The sequence below is a fragment of the Pezoporus occidentalis genome, unplaced genomic scaffold, assembly GCF_034315485.1.
Source record: "Pezoporus occidentalis ecotype Australia unplaced genomic scaffold, CSIRO_AGI_Poc_V1 ctg187, whole genome shotgun sequence".
NCBI classification, from domain to species: domain Eukaryota; kingdom Metazoa; phylum Chordata; class Aves; order Psittaciformes; family Psittacidae; genus Pezoporus; species Pezoporus occidentalis.
In genome coordinates, this window is record NW_026913715.1 from 258,440 (window position 1) to 282,504 (window position 24,065).

The following is a 24,065-nucleotide window of genomic DNA, read 5'->3' on the forward strand; positions in this document are numbered from 1 at the left end:
TGCCTGCACCGCGGAACCCCAAGCACCAGCACCCCTAGAAGGGGATGGAGCCAGCACAGGGGCTGGGGCAGAGCCTCTGCTCCTGGATGGACATTGCAAAGGGCAGCATCTGATGGTGCATTTTGGGGAGGAAAGCCAGTGCCTGCCCCCAGCTCCTGGAGCAGGATCCTGATGCCAGGGGCTGCCTGGGCTGGGGAGGAGCAGACAGACCTGGCACAGGAACCTTTAGCGATGCCACCTGCCCCAGGGAAAGTCTCCATCCCTGTGAGAGGGGCTCTGGGAAGCTGGCAGCACTGACACGTTCCTGCAAAGCTCCACTGACCCCTCTCCTGCTCCCCAACCCTCTCTCCATCCCTTTCCCAGCTGCTCTTGCATCAGTCCAGCAGCAACCACGGCAGCAGCCGCTGCCTTGAAGCCAAATGCAAAGAGATAGCGGCGCAGCACCCCCCCCTTCCCCCCCAGTTTCTGTGCCAAGGCAGCTGCCTCCCCGCCATGGGGCTGGCACATCCCCGAGAGCAGCGAGCCAAGGGCAAGGCAGGGACGCGGTCACAGCAGGATCACAGCAGCAAAGAGGACAAGGACGCTGGAAACGGGGGCGATCCCCCCCTCCCATAGCTGTTACTGGGTGTTTATTGGGCAGGCGTCGAACAGTCCGGCAGAGCCCCTTCACCCGGCTGCGGGTGCCCATCGGTGTGGCGCCGGGCACACAGTCTGTAGCGAGCTCGGGTCAGAGGGGCGTTACTGGTGCGACTTGGGGTTGGAGGGGTGTAAGGAGGAGTCGTCAAACAGCGGGTTCCTCACTTCCATTTCTCCGGTCTGCAGCGGCGGAGGGAGTGGGATGGGAAGGAAAAGGCAGGAGGTCAGACACCAGCCAGGGCTGAGCGGCCCCATCCCCGGGGGTTTGAGTTTGAACCCCAGCCCAGCAGGGAAGGTGGGGGTAACTCCTGGGCTGGGATGGGGTGACTCACACCAGGACCCTGCCGTTAACCCTTGAAAGGTGCTGCCTCCCCGCCAGGCGTGGCTGGGGATGCTGGTATGGGGTGATGGTGTGTAAAACCCACGGGCCTGAGTGGGATGGGATCCCACAGCCTGCCTGGGGACCCCAGGACGGGACTCACAGCCTGGCTGGCAGGAATGGGGTTCTGTGCCCAGACTGCCTGCCTGCCATCAAGTGTCCTTTAATGGTCCTGTAAAGACCTAATGATGACCCTCAATCTGGGTCCTGATGGCCGGGCTCCGCAGCCATTACCATGTGAAAGGCTCCTTTCGGGTCTCTTTGTGCTCTTTGTACCCAGGGCTGTTAGGAGCTGCCCTTCCCCGGGGTCCCCTGCCAGCCTCCCCTCTCCGTCTCCCCCCCCCGCCCCCCCCCGGCTTTAAGGGGTCATAGGTTCCCCAGTCCAGGCGCTGGGAAGGCACCAGAATGAGCCCCATGGTCCCAGTGCCCAGGAGTCCGAGGTGACCATGTCCCTGATCATGGATCTGCCAAGGGCTGTCCCAGCTCCCTGCTCCAGGGTGTATGGGGCAGCACCCCCCAGGGTAAAACCCCATGCCAGGACTCGGAGAGCTCCAGTGGGGGTTGGAACTAGATGATTATAAGGTCCTTTCCAACCCTAACCTGTGATGCTATGACCTAGCCAGGGCACATGGGAGAAGCAGGGGTTGGACCATATCAGGGTTTGATGAAGGACACGTTGAAACAGTTCCTCGTGAGGAGCTGCACATCCCAGGCATGGATCCCAACCCATGGATCCCCAGGTTGGATCCCACCCTGCGTGCACAAGGTCCCCCCCGGCCACCCTGCACCCACCGTACCGGAGCCAGCCCAGGGCACTCATACACAGTGAAGTCTCCATCCTCATTCTCCTCGTCTGATGATGCAGAGTCTGGCAGCTTGGGCTCCTCTTTATGCCTGGGGTAAAAGGACCAGAGAAGGGGTGAAGCCCAGGGGGATGACTATTGGCACCCCAGTTAATGGCAGGGCATGGACCAGCGGCTGCTGTCTACTCCTGGGCTGCTTACTTCTCCATGGAGAGCATCTGCTGCTTTTGGTGCTGGTAGTGGTACATCTGGGCACTCTGAGCCAGTGTCTTGTCCCCGGGCTGCAGAGAGAGCAAAGACATGGCCATGAAGGCTGCGCTGCAGAAGCCCCAGCTCTGCTGGCAGGGAGACCCCAACATATTGGAAGCCCCTCAAGCAGAGCACAGGCCTGGCCTGAACACCAAACATACAATCAACTGGCTTGGAAAAGCCCTTTAAGCTCATCCAGTCCAACCCTTACCCCAGCCCTGCCAAGGCCACCACTAACCCATGGCACTGAGGCCTCGGCTCCACGCTGTGTGAACACTTGCAGGGACGGTGACTGCAGCCCTGCCCTGGGCAGCCTGTTCCAATGCCTGAGCACCCTCTGGGGCAGGAATTGTTCCTCAGCTCCATCTAAACCTGCCCTGGTGCAGCTTGAGGCCGTTTCCTCTTGTCCCATCCCTTGTTCCTTGGGAGCAGAGCCCAGCCCCTCCTGGCTCCATCCTCCTGTCAGGTACTTGTAGGGAGCCATCAGGTCCCCCCTGAGCCTTCTCTTCTCCAGACTGAGCCCCCCAGGTCCCTCAGCCCTTCCCCATCACACTTGTGCTCCAGGCCCTGCACCAGCTCCAGTGCCCTCCTCTGGTCCTGCTCCAGCACCTCAATGTCTCTCTTGTAGTGTGGGGCCCAGAGCTGAACCCAGGATTCCAGGTGCAGCCTCACCAGTGCCCAGTGCATGGGGGCAATCAGTGCCCCAGTCCTGCTGGGCACACGCCTTACCGAGATCTTGTCGTAGGGCAGGGGGCTGGCCGCTCTCTGTGCTGAGTAGTCCACTTTCTGTGCCAGCCTGACCTCCTTCTGTAGCCTGCTGGGGCAGAGGAGAGCGCTCAGGAGCCACCACAGCCAATGACTCCATATGGGAGCCAGGGACTCCCATGGGCTCAATCCCCCCACCCACACCCCTGTTCCCTGCAATGGCACCCATGACCAGTGGCACCTCCAGGCACAGCCATGTCCCTCCCGCTGGGCATGGAGTGAGCACTGCAGTGATGCCTAATCCAGGTGTCACCCGCTCCCAGGAGGCTGTGCCTGGCACAGGGATGTCCCACTGGTGTCGTCCAGCCCTGAGTACTGCAGGGCAGCTATTGCCTCTCCTCCAGCCCACCCCCCAGCCTGGGAAGCTCAGGAACAAGCTCCCCTGGGCACAAGGGCATACGGGCAGACCCCAGCTCACCTGCACCAGCACACCCCGGCCACAACCAGTGCTGACAGCCCGGCCAGTGTGCACACCACGATCAGCCCTGAAGGGTGAACGGGACACAAAGGGACGCGTGAGCGCAGCAGCATGGAGCCACCAGCCCACCCTTCCCCACGGCGACAGGAAGCCCCTTCCTGTGAAGGGCCCATCCCCGAGGTCTCACCGAGCACCACATCATCACTGGAAGGGATGGGGGACGCCTCCACCGGGTACTTCTGGATGGTGGCGGTGGTGGAGGTGGCGAGGGTGGTGGCTGCCTTGCTGCTGGCGGGACCCTGCTGCAGCAGCCCCAGCCTCAGCCCACTGGGCACACGCTGTCTGCTGCTGGCAGGGACCAGGGTGGCTGCAGGAGAAAGCAAAGGGTTGAGCAGAGCAGCGCCCAGGCAGCTCTGGAGGGCAAAGCAGCCTGGAGCGCAGGGCCTGGCTGCCATGGGGTCCCCAGCACCACTGCAGAGAGTGGTGGGAGGTGGGGAGCAGACACTTACACCTGAGCTTGCCATCCCTCAGCAGGTGGGAGCCAGGAGCCTCCTGCCTGGCCAGCACGTCTGCCAGGAAATCGATTTCCTTCTCCAAGGTGGAAAGGGACATCCGCCCTGAGCCGGGAGAGAGCAGCATGAGCCGGGCACCCTGGGATGGGCTCCCAGCCCCAGGACACCCAGAACCCTGCCGAGACGCGGCTCACATCCAGCACAGGCAATGGCGGGTGGCTTGGAGTCCAAGCACACTTGGATGGAGCCCTCCAGCACCACACGGTCCCAAAGCCGAGACCAGGAACCTGCACATGTCCTTGATGTTTTTTGGATGCTTTTCACCCCACAAATGCTGGAGGATGTGGGAGCAACAGCAGCCACAGCTCCCACCCCATGCCAGAGCCAGCAAGTACTGCAGAGCCCTGTAAGAGCAGGAAGCCAGCATCACTGCATAGGGCCTGCCCCATGTCCCTGCTCCTGGGGGATTTACAGGGGGAGGAGGGACATGGGCTGGACCAGAAGAGAGACCAGGAGAGCTGTCCTGCTCTTGTGTGACGGATGGGTCTGGCAGGGTGAATTGCAGCAGGGCTGCTCCAAGAGCGGGCAGGGCACATCTGAACACTGTTTTTTCTAGAATCCCAGAATTCCAGACTGGTTTGTGTTGGAAGGGACCTTAAAGCTCCTCCAGCTCCAACCCCTGCCACGGGCAGGGACACCTTCCACTGGAGCAGCTTGCTCCAAGCCCCTGTGTCCAACCTGGCCTTGAACACTGCCAGCGATGGGGCAGCCACAGCTTCTCTGGGCACTCTGTGCCAGCGCCTCAGCACCTTCACAGGGAAGAGCTTCTGCCTAAGAGCTCAGCTCAGTCTCCCCTCGGGCAGGTTAAAGCCATTCCCCTTGGCCTGTCCCTACAGGCCCTTGTCCCAAGCCCCTCTCCAGCTTTCCTGCAGCCCCTTTAGGCACTGGAGCTGCTCTCAGGTCTCCCCTTCAGGAGCCTTCTCTTCTCCAGGCTGCCCCAGCCCAGCTCTCTCAGCCTGGCTCCAGAGCAGAGCTGCTCCAGCCCTCACAGCATCTCCGTGGCCTCCTCTGGCCTCGCTCCAACAGCTCCACGTCCCTCTTGTGCTGCTGCCCCAGAGCTGGATCAGGGCTCCAGGGGGGTCTCTCAGAGCAGACACCCCACATTCTGCATGTTTGGAGGGCTGGAGCCACCCCAGAATACAGCTCGTCCAGGGCTGACGAGGAGCTGGTGGGATCCCTCACTGCAGCTGAGGATCTGGTTTCTGCCTAGTGCGAGGCAGGATGCAGCCCTTTTGGGGAAGGTTGCAGTGAGGACCACCGTGGGGCTGGCTGGGCATTCTATGGCTGGCTGCCCCAGCCCAGTGCAAGGCAGGGTTCCACCAAGCTCTGGGTGCTCCTGTGGCATGGGACATGGGCAGGATCCACATCCCAGCCTGGACGGTGCCCACCTAGAGTGGGACAGTGCAGAGCAGGAGTGGAGCTGCTGTCCCCAGAGCTGCTGAGCAGAGCCAAGCTCTGATCTTCCCACTGCGATATTAACAGGATTAAACTCAGCTTCAAAGGCAGGAGACGTCCCTGTCCCCATCCCTGCTCCCTGCGCCACTGCCGCATTCAGGCGGTCCTCAGCGGGAAGCCCCGAGGGGAGATCAAGCCATACAAAGGCGAGGTGATACCGGCAGCTCCGTTCCGGGATGATGCAAGGTTATAACAATTGCAGCTCCTCGGGAATCCCGCCTCACTCCCAGTGTTTGGAAATAAACCCCACTTCCCTCCGGAGCCGGGCACAAAGGCCACTCAGGCACGCTGTGACTCAGAGCCACGCCAGCCAAGAACAGTTTAGAAGGGGGCACTTTGCTTTAAACAAGTCACGAAGAGCCACTGTCTCCTGTCCCTGTGCCCTGAACTGCCCCAGCCCCCAGCCCTGGCAGGAGCTGGAGCACCCCCAGCTCTTTGACCCTGTTACTTTCACCCCAAAGCAATTTGCAAAGCAGCACCATGGCCACATTGCCAGGTCCGGGCTGTGCCACCAGTGCTGTGCCCAGCAGCTGAGTGTCCTGGTGCCAAGCGCCAGCACAGGGCCAGGCTCTCCCGATGGGCAGGGACCTGGCATAGGATGGGGGTGACAGCCCTGTGCCCCGTGGTGACAGCGTGGCCCTAGCTTCCTACAGCACTTGGGGAAAGGCCAGTCCTCATTCCCACAGGAGCTAAGGGATAGCCTTGCCCACGCTCATGTGTCACCATCAGGCCTGGGGCTCAGCCCTGCTCTGGCACCCCTTGGCCTTCAACAGCAGATGCTTCAGGAGGATGAATGGCTGGAAAAGGAAAAATAAAGCTGGAAAACCAGCAAGAGCAGCTCCCAGGTCACTCTGAGCCTCCCGCTGTGCCAAGCAGCACAAGGAAAGCCAGGGCAGCCACGCTGTTTACTGTTTCCAGTGCTGCCAGCACTGCCCTGGCAGTGCTGCTCACCCTCATCAACAGCTTCATCACCAAGTTCCCTGTCAGGGGCTAAATCCCCACACCCCTGTTGTGTTCTGCCAAAGAGACTTCCCCTGTTGATGCCACACCTGCGACCCCCCTGCATCCTCAGGGCAGAACTGCTCTGGCACCAATGGCGGCTCCCGCTGGGCACCACGGAGGTGAAACACAGGGTTGAGATGCTGGCCCAGAGCTGCTCCCCAAGGAACAGATCCCAGATCTCTCAAGAGGAGCAGATCAGCATGCTGACAGACTCCCCCAGCTCCACTGCAGTGCATTGGGAATGCTGGTGGGCACAGGGTGCATGCAAAGTGCAGGCTGTGCATCCACAAGGCATGCAGGGTGCATGCAGGGTGCACACAGGGCTTGCACAGGGCACGGGTGCCCTCTCATGGTAGATCTCACTGCCTGCCTGCACACAGCACCCAGCCCAGGGTCTTCCCCGGGCCTTCCCCCCTCCCCAGGGTCTCCAGGGCTCAAGGCTGGGGGTCTGAAGAGTTACTGTGATCGGTCTGGGGACAGCAGGGAGCAAGAAGGGACGTGGCTTCTGCCCGGGGCGGGGGAGACCTGATGCCGACAGCCTCCACAGGAGGGCACAAAATTCCTACAAATCCACTGATTTCTACAGTCCTGCCCTAGGACAGCCGATGTCCTCCTAGCTGCTGGCAGCACAGCAGGCAGGAAGGGGGGAATCCCCAGGGACATAAGCCAGGATCTCCTTTTCCTCCTCTTCCCAAAGCGCTTCCCACAGCCTGGGGGGTTCAGCCCTCACTCAGTGCTGGCTGGGTCACACAGCGACCAGGACCCACCAGCCCAAACCACACTATGCAAACCCATCACAGCAAATTCAGATCTAGTCCTGGCAGGGTTTGGGGGGCTCAGACCCCTGCACAGGCAGCACCAGCGAGATGCAGGGAACAGGATGCTCCGCGCCATGAGGTCCCGTGCGTCCCGTCTCACCTCTGTGCCAGTGCCGCACCGGGTACGCCAAGACACCCATGCACGCCGTCACCAATGGCAGGAACATGCCGCTCACATGCATCGCTCTTCTGAGACCCCAAACCCGCTGCTTGTCACCCCCAAAACCTGCTCTTGGTGCCTGTCTGTAAGGGTATGATGAGGGAGAAGAGCCCTGGTGCCTGCCCACGCTCCTGCTGGGAGCCACAACCAATCGCAGGGATGACGGTGGCAGCTGCTGGGATCCCGGGATCGGCGTCACTGCCAGTGGCAAACAGCTCAAGGATGCAGAACCCTTTAAAGGGGCTGCCCACGCTGCCCATGCTACCACACAGCGTGGGCAGCCCCTTTAAAGGGTTCTGCATCCTTGAGCCATGGCAGCCCCCCCCTTTGCATTGCACTCCCCCAAACACAGCTATTGCTGCTGACAGACTGAGGTACCTGTAGGATGCAAAAGCACCCATGGGATAAATTAGTGCCTCCCTGCCAAAAGGAGCTGGGCATTCCCCTGTCTGCTAAAATGGAGAATTTCGGAGGGGATCCCACTTTTTTACCCCCCCGACTTTTGTTGCCAAAGCTGGTGGCATTGCTTGGAACAACAGGATGGGGCTGGGAGAGACCCTGGGATGGGCTCCATTCATCTCCCAGTGTCCTCTCAGAAGATGCGACTGCACATCTCCATAACAAAGCTGGAGAGGACACTGCCGTGGTCCCACAGCAGCTGGCAGAGGATGCTACCGCGGTACCACATCTCTGCCAAAGATGGGCGAGATGCTACTGTGGCTGCATCTCCCTGCCCAAGCCAGCACCGAGTGGGGTTGCTATGGAGATGCTGGCGCATGAGCAGCCCTTCCAAGAGGGGAATTTGCTCCCAGAGACTTCACACTAAAAAATAAACCACAAACAACTGCTAAAGCCATTTGGTACCTGGCAATGTGGAGCCTGTGGCAGGGTGCATCAGCCCTGCTCACTGCCAAATGCCAAGGCTGGACCCCAACCCTGTGCCATCCCCTCTCTCGTCCCTGAGCATCCCCTCATTCCCTGCGCCATCCCTCTCTCATTCCCTGCGCCATCCCCTCTCTCCTCCCTGTGCCATCCCCTCTCTCATCCCTGTGCCATCCCCTCTCTCATTCCCTGTGCCATTCCCTCTCCCATCCTTGTGCCATCCTCTTTCATTCTCTGTGCCATCCCTTCTCTCATCCCTGTGCCATCCCATCTCATTCCCTGTGCCATCCCCTCTCATTCCCTGTGCCATCCCCTCTCCATCCCCTCTCATTCCCTGTGCCATCCTCTCTCTCATTCCCTGTGCCATCCTCTCTCTCATTCCCTGTGCCATTCCCTCTCATTCCCTGTGCCATCCCCTCTCTCATCCCTGTGCCATCCCCTCTCTCCTCCCTGTGCCATTCCCTCTCTCCTCCCTGTGCCATCCCCTCTCTCATCCCTGTGCCATCCCCTCTCTCATTCCCTGTGCCATTCCCTCTCCCATCCTTGTGCCATCCTCTTTCATTCTCTGTGCCATCCCTTCTCTCATCCCTGTGCCATCCCCTCTCATTCCCTGTGCCATCCCCTCTCATTCCCTGTGCCATCCCCTCTCTCATCCCTGTGCCATCCCCTCTCTCATCCCTGTGCCATCCCCTCTCATTCCCTGTGCCATCCCCTCTCTCATCCCTGTGCCATCCTCCCTCTCATCCCTGTGCCATCCTCACTCTCATTCCCTGTGCCATCCCCTCTCTCATCCCTGTGCCATCCCCTCTCTCATCCCTGTGCCATCCCCTCTCATCCCTGTGCCATCCCCTCTCATTCCCTGTGCCATCCCCTCTCTCATCCCTGTGCCATCCCCTCTCATTCCCTGTGCCATCCCCTCTCATCCCTGTGCCATTTCCTCTCTCCTCCCTGTGCCATCCCCTCTCTCATCCCTGTGCCATTCCCTCTGTCATCCCTGTGTCATCCCCTCTCTCATCCCTGTGCCATCCTCTCTCTCATCCCTGTTCCATCCCCTCTCTCATCCCTGTGCCATCCTCTCTCTCATCCCTGTGCCATCCCCTCTCATTCCCTGTGCCATCCCCTCTCTCATCCCTGTGCCATCCTCTCTCTCATCCCTGTGCCATTCCCTCTCTCATCCCTGTGCCATCCTCTCTCTCATCCCTGTTCCATCCCCTCTCTCATCCCTGTGCCATCCTCTCTCTCATCCCTGTGCCATTCCCTCTCTCATCCCTGTGCCATCCTCTCTCTCATCCCTGTGCCACCCCCTCATTCCCTCTGCCATCCCCTCTCTCATCCCTGTGCCATCCCCTCTCATTCCCTGTGCCATCCTCTCTCTCATTCCCTGTGCCATCCTCTCTCTCATCCCTGTGCCACCCCCTCATTCCCTCTGCCATCCCCTCTCTCATCCCTGTGCCATCCCCTCTCATTCCCTGTGCCATCCTCTCTCTCATTCCCTGTGCCATCCTCTCTCTCATTCCCTGTGCCATTCCTCTCTCATTCCCTGTGCCATCCCCTCTCTCATTCCCTGTGCCATTCCCTCTCTCCTCCCTGTGCCATTCCCTCTCTCTTCCCTGTGCCATCCCCTCTCTCATCGCTCTGGCTGCTGTGCGACCAAGCTGGGTGCAGGTGCCATGGCTGCACTGGGAGCTCCTCAAGGCTCCGCAGTAGTGGGTGGAAGACCTTTGTGCAAGTGCCACAGGTGACCACAGGCTGCTGCTGCCTGGGGATGCTCTGCCCATCTCTGCCCATTGCCACAGCCCCTCAGCTCCCATGGGAACCTGGAGCAGGGGAATCACAGCCAGAGCAGCCCCCGGTGCCTCCTGCACAGCCAGGCAGGGCTCCCACCCAGTGCTGCTGGTTCCAACCCTCCCACCACGGATGCTGGGCATCACCAGAGGAGGAGATTGCATCCACAAACCACAGCCCAACATCTCAAACCAATGGGAACCAGGAACTGAAATCCCAAACAGCTCAGCCCCAGGATAGGTGAGGCCACAGGATGTCTGAACAAGTCACAGCTTCGTGCACAGAAGCCGGTTCCCGGCTCCTGCAGGGCAGCCAGGCAGACCCCAGAGTCCCTGGCCTCTGGGCACCGCTGGGTGCTGGCAGGGCCCAGCAGCATGCATGGTCACTGGTGTGGATACAGGACAGACAAGGAGCAGAATCAGGTCCATGTGCTCCCCAACAGCCCCACAACCCCCCACAGTTGGTGCCTGGGGAGAGGGAGCAGAGCTGCCTTGCCCACAGGGACATGGCTGCTGTGGAGAGAAGCCAGAGGATGGGGAGCAGGGACCGGGGGCTTGGGAATCTCCTGCAGCGGCACAGCTGCAGGGCAGTGCTGAGGCAGGGCTGGGGGCAGGTCTGCAGGCAGGGCAGGGCAGAACAGGGGGGGCCACCTACCGCTGGTGGGGAGGTGCTTCTGGACGCATCGCCCATGCTCATCCTCCTGGAAGGAGGCCAGGCAGGGGCCGCAGGCTCCCGAGCCCGGCGGGCAGAACTCCCGGCGCTGCAGAGCACAGTCCAGGCTCCGGGGACACGATGCTGCTGCAGGAACAGGAGACAACAGGTCAGGAGGAGGGTCTGTCCATGGCCCGTGGGACCCAGCGCACCAGCCAGCTCCTGCTGCACCCCGTGTAAGGGGTGTGGATGTGCTTCACCAGAGGTGCCCCTCAGCCCCCTTTACCCTCACAAAGCCATAACTGACTGCAATTAAGCACAGGCACCAATGAGCTGGGAGCTGGACCTGGTGATCCTTCTGGGCCCCTTCCAACTCGAGATGTTCTATGATTTTATGACCTGTGCAAGGCAGGGATGAGCAAGCAGCGCCCATCCTCCCACACGGGACCCCAGCCTCCACTGTCGCATGGGATGCCCCAAGCCCCAGGGTGCTCCAGGACACCCCAAGCGTGCAGAGCTGGCAGTGACAAGACTCCAGCCCCTGCCTGCACCATGCAGAGCAGGATGGCAGCTGAAATACAGCCAACACAAACTGACATGCGTGTGGTAGCTGTCAAACAACCTCCCCACAAACAAGCCCTCCACCCCCCAGAGCCTTAGCATGGCTGTGACAGGTCTTCACTGGGAGCAGCAGCTTCAGCTTCCATCCCTTCAGCATCATGACAGAAGAAACTGACGGGACCCAAACTCCCCTGGTGACACACCACAGCCCAAACCTCTCTTGATGCATTATTAAGGATCTTGTTTCCATGTCACACCTGGGGACTTCTCTGCTACCTGGGGACAGGCAGGAACCCCCATGCTCTGACCCCATCTGGACCCAGCACACATTGGCAGCGCTGCCATGGCTAGGAGCAGCCCCCATTCTTTACCCCTCCTGGGGTAAAGCAGGACCTCCTGGGGGGACACAAAGTCCCCAGGTCCTATGCAAAGCTGAGTCCTGAGACCGGGTGATGGTGGCAAACCCTGTGCAGGGTTGGAGAGGGGGACCACGACAGTCAGATCAGCGACACATGGGGCCAGCCCAGAGCTATCACCTGAGCACGGGGCTGTGGGGACATTCTGGGTCCTGGCTTTTGATGGCCGCGGCAGCTGCTGGGACAGTGAAGCTGTCAACAGCAAGAGCACAGACATCCCTCACTGCCAGGCTGGTGGCAGTGTGAGCTGGGTACCGCTCAGTGCACTCCTGCCCTGTGCTGGGCACGGCTGGATGGAGCGCAGCTCCCAGCGCTGCTGCTCTCCTCCAGGGGTGGCCGTGCCCTCAGCTTTCTCACAGTCAGGAGTGCACCAGGGCTCCCACCGGGAGCGGGGCCAGACCTGGAGATGAGTCACAGCTCCAGCCCCATCCCACGCTCCTGGCACCAGCACCGCCAGCCTTCACCTGCCCACACCAACACCATCTGCCTGTTCCTGTGCCGGAGGGGCAGCTCCAGGGACAGCTCTGGTGCAGCTCTGCACCAAACAGCTCGTGAGCAGGTGCATGTCAACTCTGGGGACTCCCCGAGCATCCCCATCCCCGCAGGCACAGCACAGTGGAGCGTGCCAGCACGGGATGGAGCCACCAGGACTAGACATTAGGCAGAAGCTCTTCCCTGTGAGGGTGCTGAGGTGCTGGCAAAAGGTGCCCAGAGAAGCTGTGGCTGCCCCATCCCTGGCAGTGTTCAAGGCCAGGTTGGACACAGGGGCTTGGAGCAAGCTGCTCTAGGGAAGGTGTCCGTGCCCGTGGCAGGGGTTGGAACTGAATGAGCTCTAAGGTACCTTCCAACACAACCCATTCCATGGTTCTATGACCATTGAGGCAGCTCTACACCCCCAGCAGGGGTGTAGTTACTGAGCAGGATGCCACCCCAAGCAACACATGAGATGCCACCCACAAGAAATCCTCCTTTGCACAGCCCTACTTCACCATTAAACTACTCACTGGAGGGTGCAACCACTACTAATGACCCCCAGGCTGCACCCAGACGCCTCTCCACTGCACCCCATGGGGCACTGCATTCAGTGCCAGTGTGAATGGCAGTGACAAGGAGTAGAGCTGCCCTTGCTGCACTGGCTCTCCTGCGGGCAGGGTTTTCCCATCAGCTGCACTTGGGGTTGGCTGAGCCCACACCAGGTCCAGCAGCCTGGAGAGGATTCCTTGGGGCTGGGTTTGCCTCCCAGAGATGGAGTGGGGCTCAGCCCAGCGGCTGGGGGAGAACTAGAGCTGCATGGGAAAAGAATCAGATGTTCAGACACAGCAATTAGACTGGACCTGAGCGCCTGCCCCGGGCTCGAGCTCAAGGCCACTTTGTTCAACCACCACAAGACAGGCTCCGGGGCAGGAGGAGGCTCTGCACTGCACAGGCCCCATGTGGGGATGTGCCACATCCCTGTGGGGCACGGGGTGGGACAGTGGAGCCCCCAGGCCTCTGTCATGGGCTTGTGGAAGCATGTCCCCCCCAAGGCTTCCCTGGTGAGATGAAGCCACGGCAGTATGGGACCCTGGCAGTGCAGCACCCTGCAGGATCCAGGCAGGGCAGCCCCAACCAGAGCCCAGCAATGGTTAAATAAAGGCAGCCTGGCACACAGCAAGGTCGTTATCTCTGTTTGAGGAACGAGCTGTGCTTGCCCAGCTGTCGCAGCCTGGCATTAGCAGTGAGACAGGCAGCACGAAGCTGATGGAGCTCCCCGTGCGCAGTCAGCTGGTGGCTGGTGAGCAGCCATCGCAGCGTGGGGCACCCTGTGGAGTGGGGGTCCCACGGTGGCTTTGCTGCTGTCTGAGCCCACCCCAAAGAGCAGCAGTTGCTCCCTGGTCACGCTGGGTGCTGGGGATGAGCACTGCCACAGGGACACTGCTGACCCCAACCACTGCCATCCCCCAACCTCACTGTCCCTCCCTGCCCCACAGGTGCCCAGGAGGCTGGTGCCACCCTGTCCAGGGCTCCAGCAGGCACATGGTGGGGTCCTGCTCCCATTCTGGCAGGTACCTGACCCTCCCCACCACCCCTTGGCTTCCCCAGCATCCTGGTCATAGGTCCCTGCTCCCACCCCAAGGTGGTGGCACAGCACATGGGTTCCATTTCTACCCTGTGCTATGGCCATGCTGCCTGCCTGTAGAATCATGGAATGGTTTGTGTTGGAAGAGACCTTAAAGCTTTTCCAGCTCCAACCCCTGCCACGGGCAGGGACACCTTCCACTAGAGCAGCTTGCTCCAAGCCCCTGTGTCCAACCTGCCCTTGAGCACTGCCAGGGATGGGGCAGCCACAGCTTCTCTGGGCACCCTGTGCCAGTGCCTCAGCACCCTCACAGGAAAGAGCTTCTGCCTAAGAGCTCATCTCAGTCTTCCCTCGGGCAGGTTAAAGCCATTCCCCTTGGCCTGTCCCTACATGTCCAAACACCAGCACATATTGTGCCAGGGCCAGCTTGCAGGCTTAAGCCTCGCAGTCTTGCCTCTGTTCCTGTGGGGCTACTGCTGAGTCTGAATTTTGGATACCCCTATTTCTGCCATGTCCCCTGCTTGGCACCAGAGCAGCTCAGCACGGCTGCTGTGGGACAGGAGGCTCGGCCTGGCCATAGGTGGATGGGAGATGTGGACACAGTGGGGTGACACAGACCCGCCTGCAGGACAGCGCAACCCGGCTGTCAGGCAAAGCAAGAGGAACGTGCGGTAACGAGCCTGAAGGCAGCGCCGGCCGTGGCTCAGCCAGGACACTGCTGCCCAGACGTGCAGGGGGATCTGGAGGAGGGGGCTGCTCCATCCCACCGCTGCTGGCACAAACCTCCAGCGAGCCCAGCGCCACCAGAGCTGAGCCATTCACAGGGGCTCTGTGCTGGGACAAGCCTCCAGCGCAGGCAGGCAGCAGGCGAAACACGGAACACAAACAGTGGGGAGCAGGAGCCGGGTGAGCAGGAGCGGCCCCTCCGCAGGAGGAAATGGGGGTGTGCGAGCGCGGCGGGGGGAGCTCAGGACAACTTCCCTGCCCCAAGGACCCCCCCGGGAGAGGGGCTGGCCTAGCCAGGCAGGGCACGGAGCTGCTGTGGGCACAGCCCGGGGGAAGCAGTTCAACACCCCCCGGTGAGGAGGGAAGACATCAGCTGGGGAACACATCCGGGAGGGCAGCGCCTGCCCCTCCTGCGTCCCTGCGCCGATGGGGAGATAAAGTTAACGTCAGAGGGCAATTCATCAGGGCTGGGGCTTGCGCCGTGCAGCGCCAACGCCCAGAGGACGGACCCGGTGCCAGCAGCATGAGCTGGCAGAGCCCGGTGGGCGCAGGACATAGTCCCTCGGGTGGTTTGGCCACTGAGCCAGGGCATGGGGCCACCGCAGGCGGTGGCGGCTGCCGGGTGCCCGGGAAGCAGGGGTGCAGGTCTCTGTTCCCATCTGAGCCTCCATGCGCTGGTACAGGGCTGCAGCCGAGGGCTGACCACGGCCGAGGGCTCAGCCGGTCCCTGACAGGGGCTGCAGCCTGGGCCCCGCAGTGGTGCAGCGAGTGCCAGCTCCACACCGAGGTCACTGCTCCTCCAGCCAGGTAATGTCAGACCTGCTGTGGGACCTGCCTGCCCAGCCCCACCGCCTCTGCTGTGAGCTGGCACTGGCTGGGGCTCTCACAGCTCTGCACATCGCTCCTGGCCCTGAATGGCTGGAGACAGCCGCAGGCAGGGCAGGAAAGCAGGCAGGCAGGAGGGCAGGCAGAGGGGCAGGCAGGCAGGCAGGCTGGGGAGCAGATGGATGTGCTGCCCCACACCGCACCCCAGCCTCTGAGGTTTTGCTTCCCTCTGCCCACAGCCTCCCTGAGGCAGGGGCTCCTGCCAAGCAGCAGGCAGAAACAGGGGGGCTGAGACACCCCCATGCCCCAGCTCCACACACCCCTATGCCCATGGACACAGCCTGGGGCTGGATGCTGGGGGTCAGCCAGGGGGCCCTGGCACCCTGCTCTGCTGCCCACATGCAACATGGGCAGAGCTGTGGCACTGTGGTACCAGCTCTGCCACAGCTAGGAGCCCCATGGGAGCCCTGTGTTGCTGCCGCCGCTCACATCATCACATCACATCACATCACATCACATCATCACATCACATCACCACCGTACTGCTGCCCCCGCAGTGCAGCAGAGGATGGAGACCCCTCCTGCACGGAGGCAGCTCCTGCACACTCCAACCCCGCACATGGGGAGCAGGGGATGCAGCCACATCACACCACTCCTGGGCACGGAGGGATGAAGCATGGCCCCCCCGCAGCAGCAGCACACGCCAGCCCTCGGGAGAGCATTTGGCAGCGCAAAGCACTTGTTTGCTTTGTGCTTGGTCAGGTTCGTCCAGGCAAAGGCAATGTGCCACCGTGCTTCCCGTCCCTGAGCCCACTGGGGCTCAGGTACCAGCTTCCAGCTTTTCCGGTTCAGCTGGGCTTTATCCAGCTGATAAAGCGCAACAGCAGAGACGTCCCCAGCACGGCTGGTGTCACAGTCGAGGGACAGTGCCAGCAGCCCTGAGCCGTGGGAGGGGTATGTGGCTATCTCCACACGGACCCCTTGGCAACATCCTCCCTGTCCGGATGCACCCTGCTCCCACCAAGGGGATGGTCCTGCCAGCAGCATCCCCACCCAGGAGCGATGGAAGTGAGACCACGGGCAGTCACCTGGGTCAATGCCACTGCTGCAGGCAGGGCTGCTGCCTATGGTGTGCACGCAGTGCCAGGAGGAGATAGACCTAGTGTAGGGGAGGCAGAGGCCTATGGGAGCATCAGGGCTGCACGGCAGAGGAGACAGGAGCTGTGCCAAGGGCAGCTGCCTGCTGCAGCCCTAAGGCCATCACAGTGGGCTCCCAGAGCCTGGTCCCCCTCCAGGTTCAATGCCAAGGGGGAAATGGAGGGACAGAAGAGGCTGAGCCAGGCTGCCCCCGAGGTGGGAGAACATCCAGCTCTTCACAACCCCAAATAGTTCACCTCCCCAACCACTGGTGCTACTGCACAGCCCGTCTACAAGCAGCCCCAGAACCTTAGCTTGCTGCTGTGGTCCTGGGAAGCACGAGGCAACCTCCCCCTGCCAGGCTGAGGGAGCCACATTTTGTGTCATTGCTCCTCAAGCCTCTCAGACAGCTGGAAAAATCCCCGTTCCCTGGCCCAGGACCCACCTGGCACACCAGGGGAAGACGGGGCTGCAGGAAGGGGAGATGCCACCTGGATGGATGGAAACGGCTCCAGCAAACCACAGCCCCAGACCCGCAGCTGGGACCAGGCAGGGCCAGGATGCAGCAGAGGATGCAGCTCCCTTGCCTGTAGCAGGTGAGGAGGATACCGAGCTGGCAAGACCCCCTTGTCCCCATCCCAGCCATTCCCAGGCACTGCTGTCTCCGGCCCTGGCTCACTGCCCCCTTGAACTGCTCAGGGCAGCTCCAGGCTGCCTGGGGTGACAACGCTGCCTCCCCACCCTGCTGCACCCTGCAGTGCCAGGGCTGCTCCAGCCACAAGTTCTTTGCTTCAGATATTCAGGATGAGAAGAAATAATAATAAAAAATAAATAAAACGGGATGCCAGATGCTCTTTGTAATTTCCCTGCTGCTGCCCACCCAAACCTGCCACTGGCTCTGCACCGCCAGTCCCAGCTCTGCTGGGTGTGCACCCACCAGTACCAGGAATCCCATAGTGTCCCCGATGCCACCCCACGCCAAAAACACCTCGTTCTTTCAGTTCAAACCACCCACTCAGTCGTGTTAATCAGATTTTGCTCAAGCAAATACCAGCTGGCTGTGCCCCTGCCCAGAGCCCACGGGGCAGGGGTTGAGGTTGGGAGTTTTAGTTCTCTTGTCACTGGCTCTGAGGTTTGGCACTGTGTGATGGGCAAAACACGGTGCTCAGGCCATGGCTCAAAGCACCGCCGCAGGCAGGAGAGCAGTGTGCGATGCTGAGTTCACAGTACCATGGCTCCATTGGCAATGGGGATGCCCCAGCATCCCCGCAGTGCTCTGGGGCACTGCAGTGGGCAACGCAGTGTGGTGCCAGGAGGCAGAGGACAGGCAGCGCTGGCACCACTGTTGCACCACACTTGCTCTGTGATGCGGGGGTTTTGCAGCTCTCCTGAGCATGGACTCATCGGAAGCCACAAGCAGCCTTGAGTGTCCTTGTCTCCCTGCCAGCACTGACCAATGGGCAGGCCAGCACCCACAGAGCCCTGTCTGCTGCCCGGTGAGCCACAGCCACCAGTGAGCTGTCCCTGCAGACCCACTGCCGCCCACCTCCAGCTGAGCCCCGAGGCGCTGTCGGGCCAAGAGCCCGTGCAGCCGCACTGGCACAGCTCGGCCATGGTGTCCAACCACGCTCCTGCTGCCCGGCTGGCAGCACCCCCCTGGAGCAGCAGCTCCCATGAAGCGCTGCTACGCCCGTGGGGCCAGATGCTCTTTGGCAAAGCCAGAGCCCTCCCACTCCTCACTGCGTCCCACGCTGCCACAGACATTCTGCAGTCCTGAAGATGCACCAACAGGATTTTGCTGATTGAACACTCTTGGGCAGCTCAAAGGTGGCAGCAGCAGCACAGGGAGCTCCACATGGGGTAGAGGGTCCCCATCCTGCCCCCACCATCTGTCCCACAGCCTCGGTGCTTCCAACAGCCCATCAGCCTGAGATGGGGGCTTGGGGACACAGACACCCAGCAGGACGTGCTGGTGCTATAGGGACTGATCTTTATGGCTTTCCAGCAGCTTGGAGACCCCCAGGCGGGCAGCCCATGTCCTGGCACACACGCAGGGCAGAGGCAGGCTGAAGGGCTGGGGCTGCATCACTGCACCCCATGCTGCCTGCGCTGACTTAGACACCAGCAACAGACCTGCGGGACATGGGCAGAGAGCCCAGGAAAAGGGAGCCCAAGGGAGGTACAGCCGCTTCCCGGGGTGCTGGGAAAGGGCTGCAGGCGGTGCCAAACAGCCAGACCCAGATTTCTGTTGTTCTTTACCCCTGCAGGAGGCAGCCAGCTCAGGGGAATGCTCTCCTTCTCAGCCAGGAAGCCAAGAATTATGCTGCAGGACGGGTCACATCACTGTGGCTCACTGGGGCCACCCGGCTTAGCGGGTGGCTGGGAAATAATCCCCAACAGATGTGAGAGGATGAGCTCTGAAGACAGAGCTGCTCCTCCTGCATGTGAGAGCTGCAGGATCCCCAACATGCTCCTTTGCGGACCCTAGTCAAGCCTCGCTGGCAGCCATGGGTTCTCTGGGTGCACAGAGAGAGCAGCACCATCCCCACCTCTATCGCTGTCTCCTTTCTGCAGGAGGGGAACAGGGGGCCAGAACGCAGGGGACCCCAATGCTGCAATGAGCAGAGTCCTTGCCAGCACACTAGCTGACATGTCACCTCTTGTCACCCACCAGAAGGGATGGGTCACAGAATCCCAGAATAGTTTGTGTTGAAGGGACCTTAAAGCTCCTCCAGCTCCAACCCCTGCCACGGGCAGGGACACCTTCCACTAGAGCAGCTTGCTCCAAGCCCCTGTGTCCAACCTGGCCTTGAACACTGCCAGGGATGGGGCAGCCACAGCTTCTCTGGGCACCCTGTGCCAGCGCCTCAGCACCCTCACAGGGAAGAGCTTCTGCCTAAGAGCTCATCTCAGTCTTCCCTCGGGCAGGTTAAAGCCATTCCCCTTGGCCTGTCCCTACATCCCTTGTCCCAAGCCCCTCTCCAGCTTTCCTGCAGCCCCTTTAGGCACTGGAGCTGCTCTCAGGTCTCCCCTTCAGGAGCCTTCTCTTCTCCAGGCTGCCCCAGCCCAGCTCTCTCAGCCTGGCTCCAGGGCAGAGCTGCTCCAGCCCTCAGAGCATCCTCATGGCCTCCTCTGAACACGCTTGAGCAGGTCCCTCCAACAAAGAGCAAACCTCTCTCCTGCAAAGCTTTGCTACTCTGTCCACACAGAACGGACCCCAGCAACACCCCCCGGGGTGCACTGGTTTGGGCAGGCAGCCCACAGAGTTCCAGTGCTCTGGGATGGGAAGAGGCTGGGACTGGGACCTGCTCCAGCTGCGTTTCCTTCCTCCAATTCAAAGTGCACTCCAGGCACTTCACAGCCAGTTTCTTCCCGTTGCAATTCTCGTTAGCTCATGGAACACTATAGGCCTGAGGCTGCCACTTGCTGCTCTGCTCACCCACAGCAGCAGCAGTCAGCAAAACCCAGACACAGGAGGAAGATGTGGCTGCAGCAGCACTGGGGCCATGCTGTGGGGTTTGGGGAGTATTGGGGGGCAGTCATCTGGGGGGGACCCAGTGCACCCATCAGGGATAGACCTGGAGCCCCCCACTGGAATGAAGAACTGGGGCATTGTGTTTATGGGATTAACACAGGCACAGGATTGGTGGCAGCTCCTGTCCCCAGTGCCTTGCACCTGGAGAGAAGCCACCCTGTCACTCCTCCTGTCCCTGGTACCCCCGTCACCCCTCTTGTCCCCAGCAACCCACATCAACCTTCCTGTTCCCAGTGTCCCACTATGCTATCACCCCTCCTGTTCCCAGCATCCCCAGCTCTCTCCTCTCCCAGCACACCATCCACCACACACCTCCCCATCACCACACACCTCCCCATCACCGCTGCCGCACTCTCACCCCTCCTATCCCCAGTACCCATCACCTCTCCTATCCCAAGTATTCTCATCACCCCTCTAGACCCCAGCACCATCCACCTCCCTGTCCCCAGTGCCCCCATCATGTTGTCACCCCTCCTGTCCCCAGTGTCCCCCCCGGCAGAGCTAAGCCGATTTAATTCTTAATACCCCCACGGCCCAGAAGAGCTGTTTCAGGCAAACATCCCAGACTCATCTTCCCCTTTGCACTGTGGGAGCCCCTGGGAACCGAGGGGTCCCTGGGGAAGGGGGGCAGCCCCAGGGACCCCCCCCGGCAGTGCAGCCCAGCTGTGAGGTTAGGCCAGGATCCTGCTCCCTCGGGATCGACTGCAGACCCCAAGTCCACACCTGGAACCGCCAAGGAGAGGGCTGATCCGAAAGGCCTGACCCTGCACCAGCAACTCCCAGGCTCTGGGACCACTGTCTCCACCCTGAGCTCCAGCTCTCCCCAGACCAGCACCTGCAGGGCCCAGCTGGGGTGCACACTGGTTTGTGGGTCCCCAGCAAGCTGCAGTGAAAGGAGAGGAGGAATTTTCACTGTCTTTTCCATAGACTCTTCTTCCTTGATGCTGACCGCACTGGGAATTGCGATCATGGAGAGCGGTGGCCTCTGTCCATCCATTTCCACCTGGGCTCCACCATAATGCTCCAAGAAGGGTTTGGAGCTGCTCCAGCTCCAGTGTTCACAGTGATGGCCCCAAGGACAGCCCACTGCACCCTGACCCTGCCATGGCTCCCAGTGACCGCAAAGCACATTAAACAGCAAGAGGTGGACAGTACACCACAAGCAGAGCTGTGAGGACCTCATAGGGGATGGCTCTCCCCTTGCTGTGCCCAGCTCTGGATCCTGCACCACGGCAGGGCTGGGGCAGCTGGTATCAGCACCAGCATTTGTTGCTCCCACCTGCATCCCTGAGGAGCAGCACCAGGAGGAAAGGCAGTGAGGAGCTGCTGATTCACACGTGGCCAAATGGGTCACTTGGACTGGAAAGGACCACTTGTTTTCTGCTGAGCAGTTTCTCTGGAGTTTCTGATGTCAAGTGCTGGCTGTGGCAGCTGGGCTGAGCTTTTCAGGGCTATTAACAAAAGAGGTTCTTGCCCATCAGTTCATTTTTTAATTTTTTTTTATACTAATACTAGATGAAATTTGGCAATGAAATTCCTTGGGAAGGGGTGAGAACTGCCACTAATGCTCCAGGAAATGCATCCAGAAAAGGAGGCAAAGCAGTGCCCAAAGCCAGGTATGCTGGATGGAGACGTGGGGAAAACACAACTAAGGAGCACCAGCCAAAACTGACCCACCACAGCACCGCCTCCAGAGCAGCTGCTGCCCTTCCTGCAGCTTGCACCAGGCACGATGAGGATGTACCTGTGCCATGTGCTGCTGTGTCCCAGGAGGCAGCATCGATTGCAGGGGCCTCTGGGCTGCAGAAGGTGGGGGGGAGGAGATGCCAGCCTCCGTTTGAAGAAGCTTTGCTGAAGCCACAGAAACAGGAGGATGTGGGTATGATGGTCCAGGACCTTCTCCCCCAGCAATCTCCTCACCAGTTCTACCAGCACAGAAGTGTGGGAGCTGCCCCTGGCCCTGCAGCTCCACCTTGCAGAGAAAACCCAGCTCTGCCCCATCCGCCCAGGAAAAGCAATGATAAAATGGGAAGAAGCAGCCAACGTTTCATCTGCCCTGCCACGCTCAGGGGGGAAGGCTGCAGGGACAGGACAGTGACTCCCTTCCCTGCTCAGCATCCCAGAGAGGCTCCTCCAGCTGCCCCAGCCATCCCAGGAGACACCAGCCTGGAACTCCCCACTGCCACACGCTGCACAATCTCAACCTCCCAGCAACGGGATGCTGCCATCGGCACTTCCAGACAGTGCAACAACGACATGACTGGAAACAGCACAAAGAAACCATCCCCACCTTCCCTTGAGCTGAAAATCCCAGCCCTGCTTGTGCCGAGAGACCCAGCCAATGGGGTGGGAATGGTGGGGAAGGGGAAACTCTGCTCCCCCCTTGTGCCAGCCCCAAGCAGCCTCAAGAGGGGTCCCTCCGCGGCAGCGCTGCCAAGCCGGTTTATCCCACCTCAACCCCTTAATTCAGAGGCAGCAGAGATTATGCAGCTGCACCAGAGCCACACGGATCTCCTTCCTCTCATAGCAGCCTGCGTCACTGGTACCCCCAGCCAGGCCACCCTGGCCTGGACACATGGGAAGAGGGAGAGCGCAGGAGCATCCCCACCTCTGCCTCCAGCCCCAGCACGGAAAGACCCGGATGATCTGAACCACTGGCAGATTTAAAACAAATATAGCATCGTATTTTGCCTCCTCACCCTCCCTTGGAACACAGTGCGGCTGACTGCGAGCTGGAGCAGGGAGAACAATATGGGAGCCACAAACAATGCTGGGAGCCAGGAGGAGCTCCCCAGCCCTGGGGGCCAGCGAGGCGGAAAGAACCTGCCCGGAGACACGGAGTCCCGCAGGCAGGGACACGGCCCCCGCTGCTGGTGCCACCGAGAGCAGTGCGACCCCCGGGGCTCCCCAGGGTTTGTTGGGATTGTAGGGGGGTGTTTATGGCTCCGCACACCTCAGCAGCAGGCACAGAGTGAGGGGACATGGCACAAGGCAAGTGCAAGACCCAACGGGAGGCGCAGTGCTCTGACCCACACTCCAAAACTAAAACCCCAAACCGAACCAGATCCAAATCAAAACAATTCTTAGGGAAACAGTGAGAAAGGAAAGGGGGTGCTGCTGCTGGTGGGGAACCAAAGCCACACGTGTTCTGCCCCAGGGGAGACAAGAAACACTGCAGTCACCAGTACAGTGCTGAGGGGCAATCCTGCTGCTGCTGCTCCCTCAGCCCCGTCCGGTGGGTGAACAGGGTGCCCCGCGTCCGGTGCGACCCCTCCGGGATACCGCAGTTTGTGTTTGTTTTCCTGGTTTTAGGGTTTTTCCCCATACAGGTGCTTCACGAGGGCCCCGGGGCAGGGCCTCTCCCCCAGTTCATGCTCTCTCCCCGCTCCATGACAGGCCCCATGTCTGTGGGCTCCTCCTGACACCCCAAACCGCAGCCGGGGTCACCCCTGCGCCGCTGCCCCGGGGGGACCCTGCCTGCAGCAGCGGGGGAAGGTCGGCGGCGGTGCTCTGGCCCGGTACCGGGGGGAAGCGTGGAAGGCGGGGGGGGTCAGACACCGGGTGGGCGGTACAGAGGGGACCCAAGAGCAGCTCGCACCCCGCTGCCAGTCGTGGGGGTGCCGAGCGGCCCCGAACCCGCAGCAGCGTCTCCCCCACGCCTGGGCGGTGCGGGGGGCGGCGGAGCGGGGAGGGACCCGGGGGCTGGGAGCCCGAACGCCCGCGGATGCGGATCGCTCGCGGGGCTGCGGGGAACGACAGCACCGGGATCGCGGCGGGAGGGGCAGCGCGGATCCCTCGGGAAGGGGACAGGAGCACCCGCGGTGCGGCGGGGCCGGGGAAGGACACGGGGGTCACGGGGCAGCCCCGCGCCCGCACTCACCGGCACTGGCGCGGCGCGGTCCGCAGGCCCCAAGCGCGGCCAGCAGCAGCAGCAGCAGCGCTCCGCGGCGGGCGGCGCCCCGGGCAGACACCATCGCGCGCCGGGCGGTGCGGGCCGCGGGCGGCGCGAGCGGCGGGAGCGGCGGGGCGGGGCCATCCGGATGGAAACGCCCCTTGGGGGGTGGAGCCTTGGCCCCGCCCCTCCTGCAGCACCGCCGGAGCCTTCGGCGCATCCCGCATCGGTCCAGCCCATCCCGGACGTCCCTGCGGGCCCGACGGGCTGGATCCCGCTGGCGGGGGATGGACACGTACGGGGTGACGGCATCCAGCGCCAGAGAGGAGGCCGCGGAGA

At 61.4% G+C, this 24,065-nt stretch overlaps 1 protein-coding gene across 2 annotated transcripts; it reads right to left on the minus strand.

The window, feature by feature from the left end:
- Positions 1 to 612: 612 nt before the first annotated feature.
- NPDC1 (neural proliferation, differentiation and control 1) lies at positions 613 to 23,862 on the minus strand. Of its 2 annotated transcripts, none has more exons than XM_062615946.1 (9): positions 23,715 to 23,862; positions 10,579 to 10,719; positions 3,760 to 3,867; positions 3,438 to 3,617; positions 3,251 to 3,317; positions 2,797 to 2,881; positions 2,020 to 2,099; positions 1,813 to 1,909; positions 613 to 816 (listed from the first exon to the last, which is right to left on the minus strand). In XM_062615946.1, the coding sequence occupies exons 1-9, from the start codon at positions 23,806 to 23,808 to the stop codon at positions 739 to 741; spliced, it is 930 nt and encodes a 309-aa protein (XP_062471930.1). In that variant the 5' UTR covers positions 23,809 to 23,862; the 3' UTR covers positions 613 to 738. The 2 variants fall into 2 exon arrangements, with proteins under 2 accessions (XP_062471930.1, XP_062471929.1); XM_062615945.1 differs by having other exon boundaries at positions 10,579 to 10,722.
- Between the last annotated feature and the right edge of the window lie 203 nt (positions 23,863 to 24,065).

Excerpts from the sequence above, each read along its gene's own strand:
- NPDC1 (XM_062615945.1), bottom strand. The coding sequence starts at position 23,808 with ATGGTGTCTGCCCGGGGCGCCGCCCGCCGCGGAGCGCTGCTGCTGCTG. Across the intron at positions 3,318-3,437 it reads CAGTGATGATGTGGTGCTCG|GGCTGATCGTGGTGTGCACA; the intron begins GTGAGACCTCGG and ends TTCACCCTTCAG. Across the intron at positions 2,882-3,250 it reads GCCGGGGTGTGCTGGTGCAG|GCTACAGAAGGAGGTCAGGC; the intron begins GTGAGCTGGGGT and ends CTGCCCCAGCAG.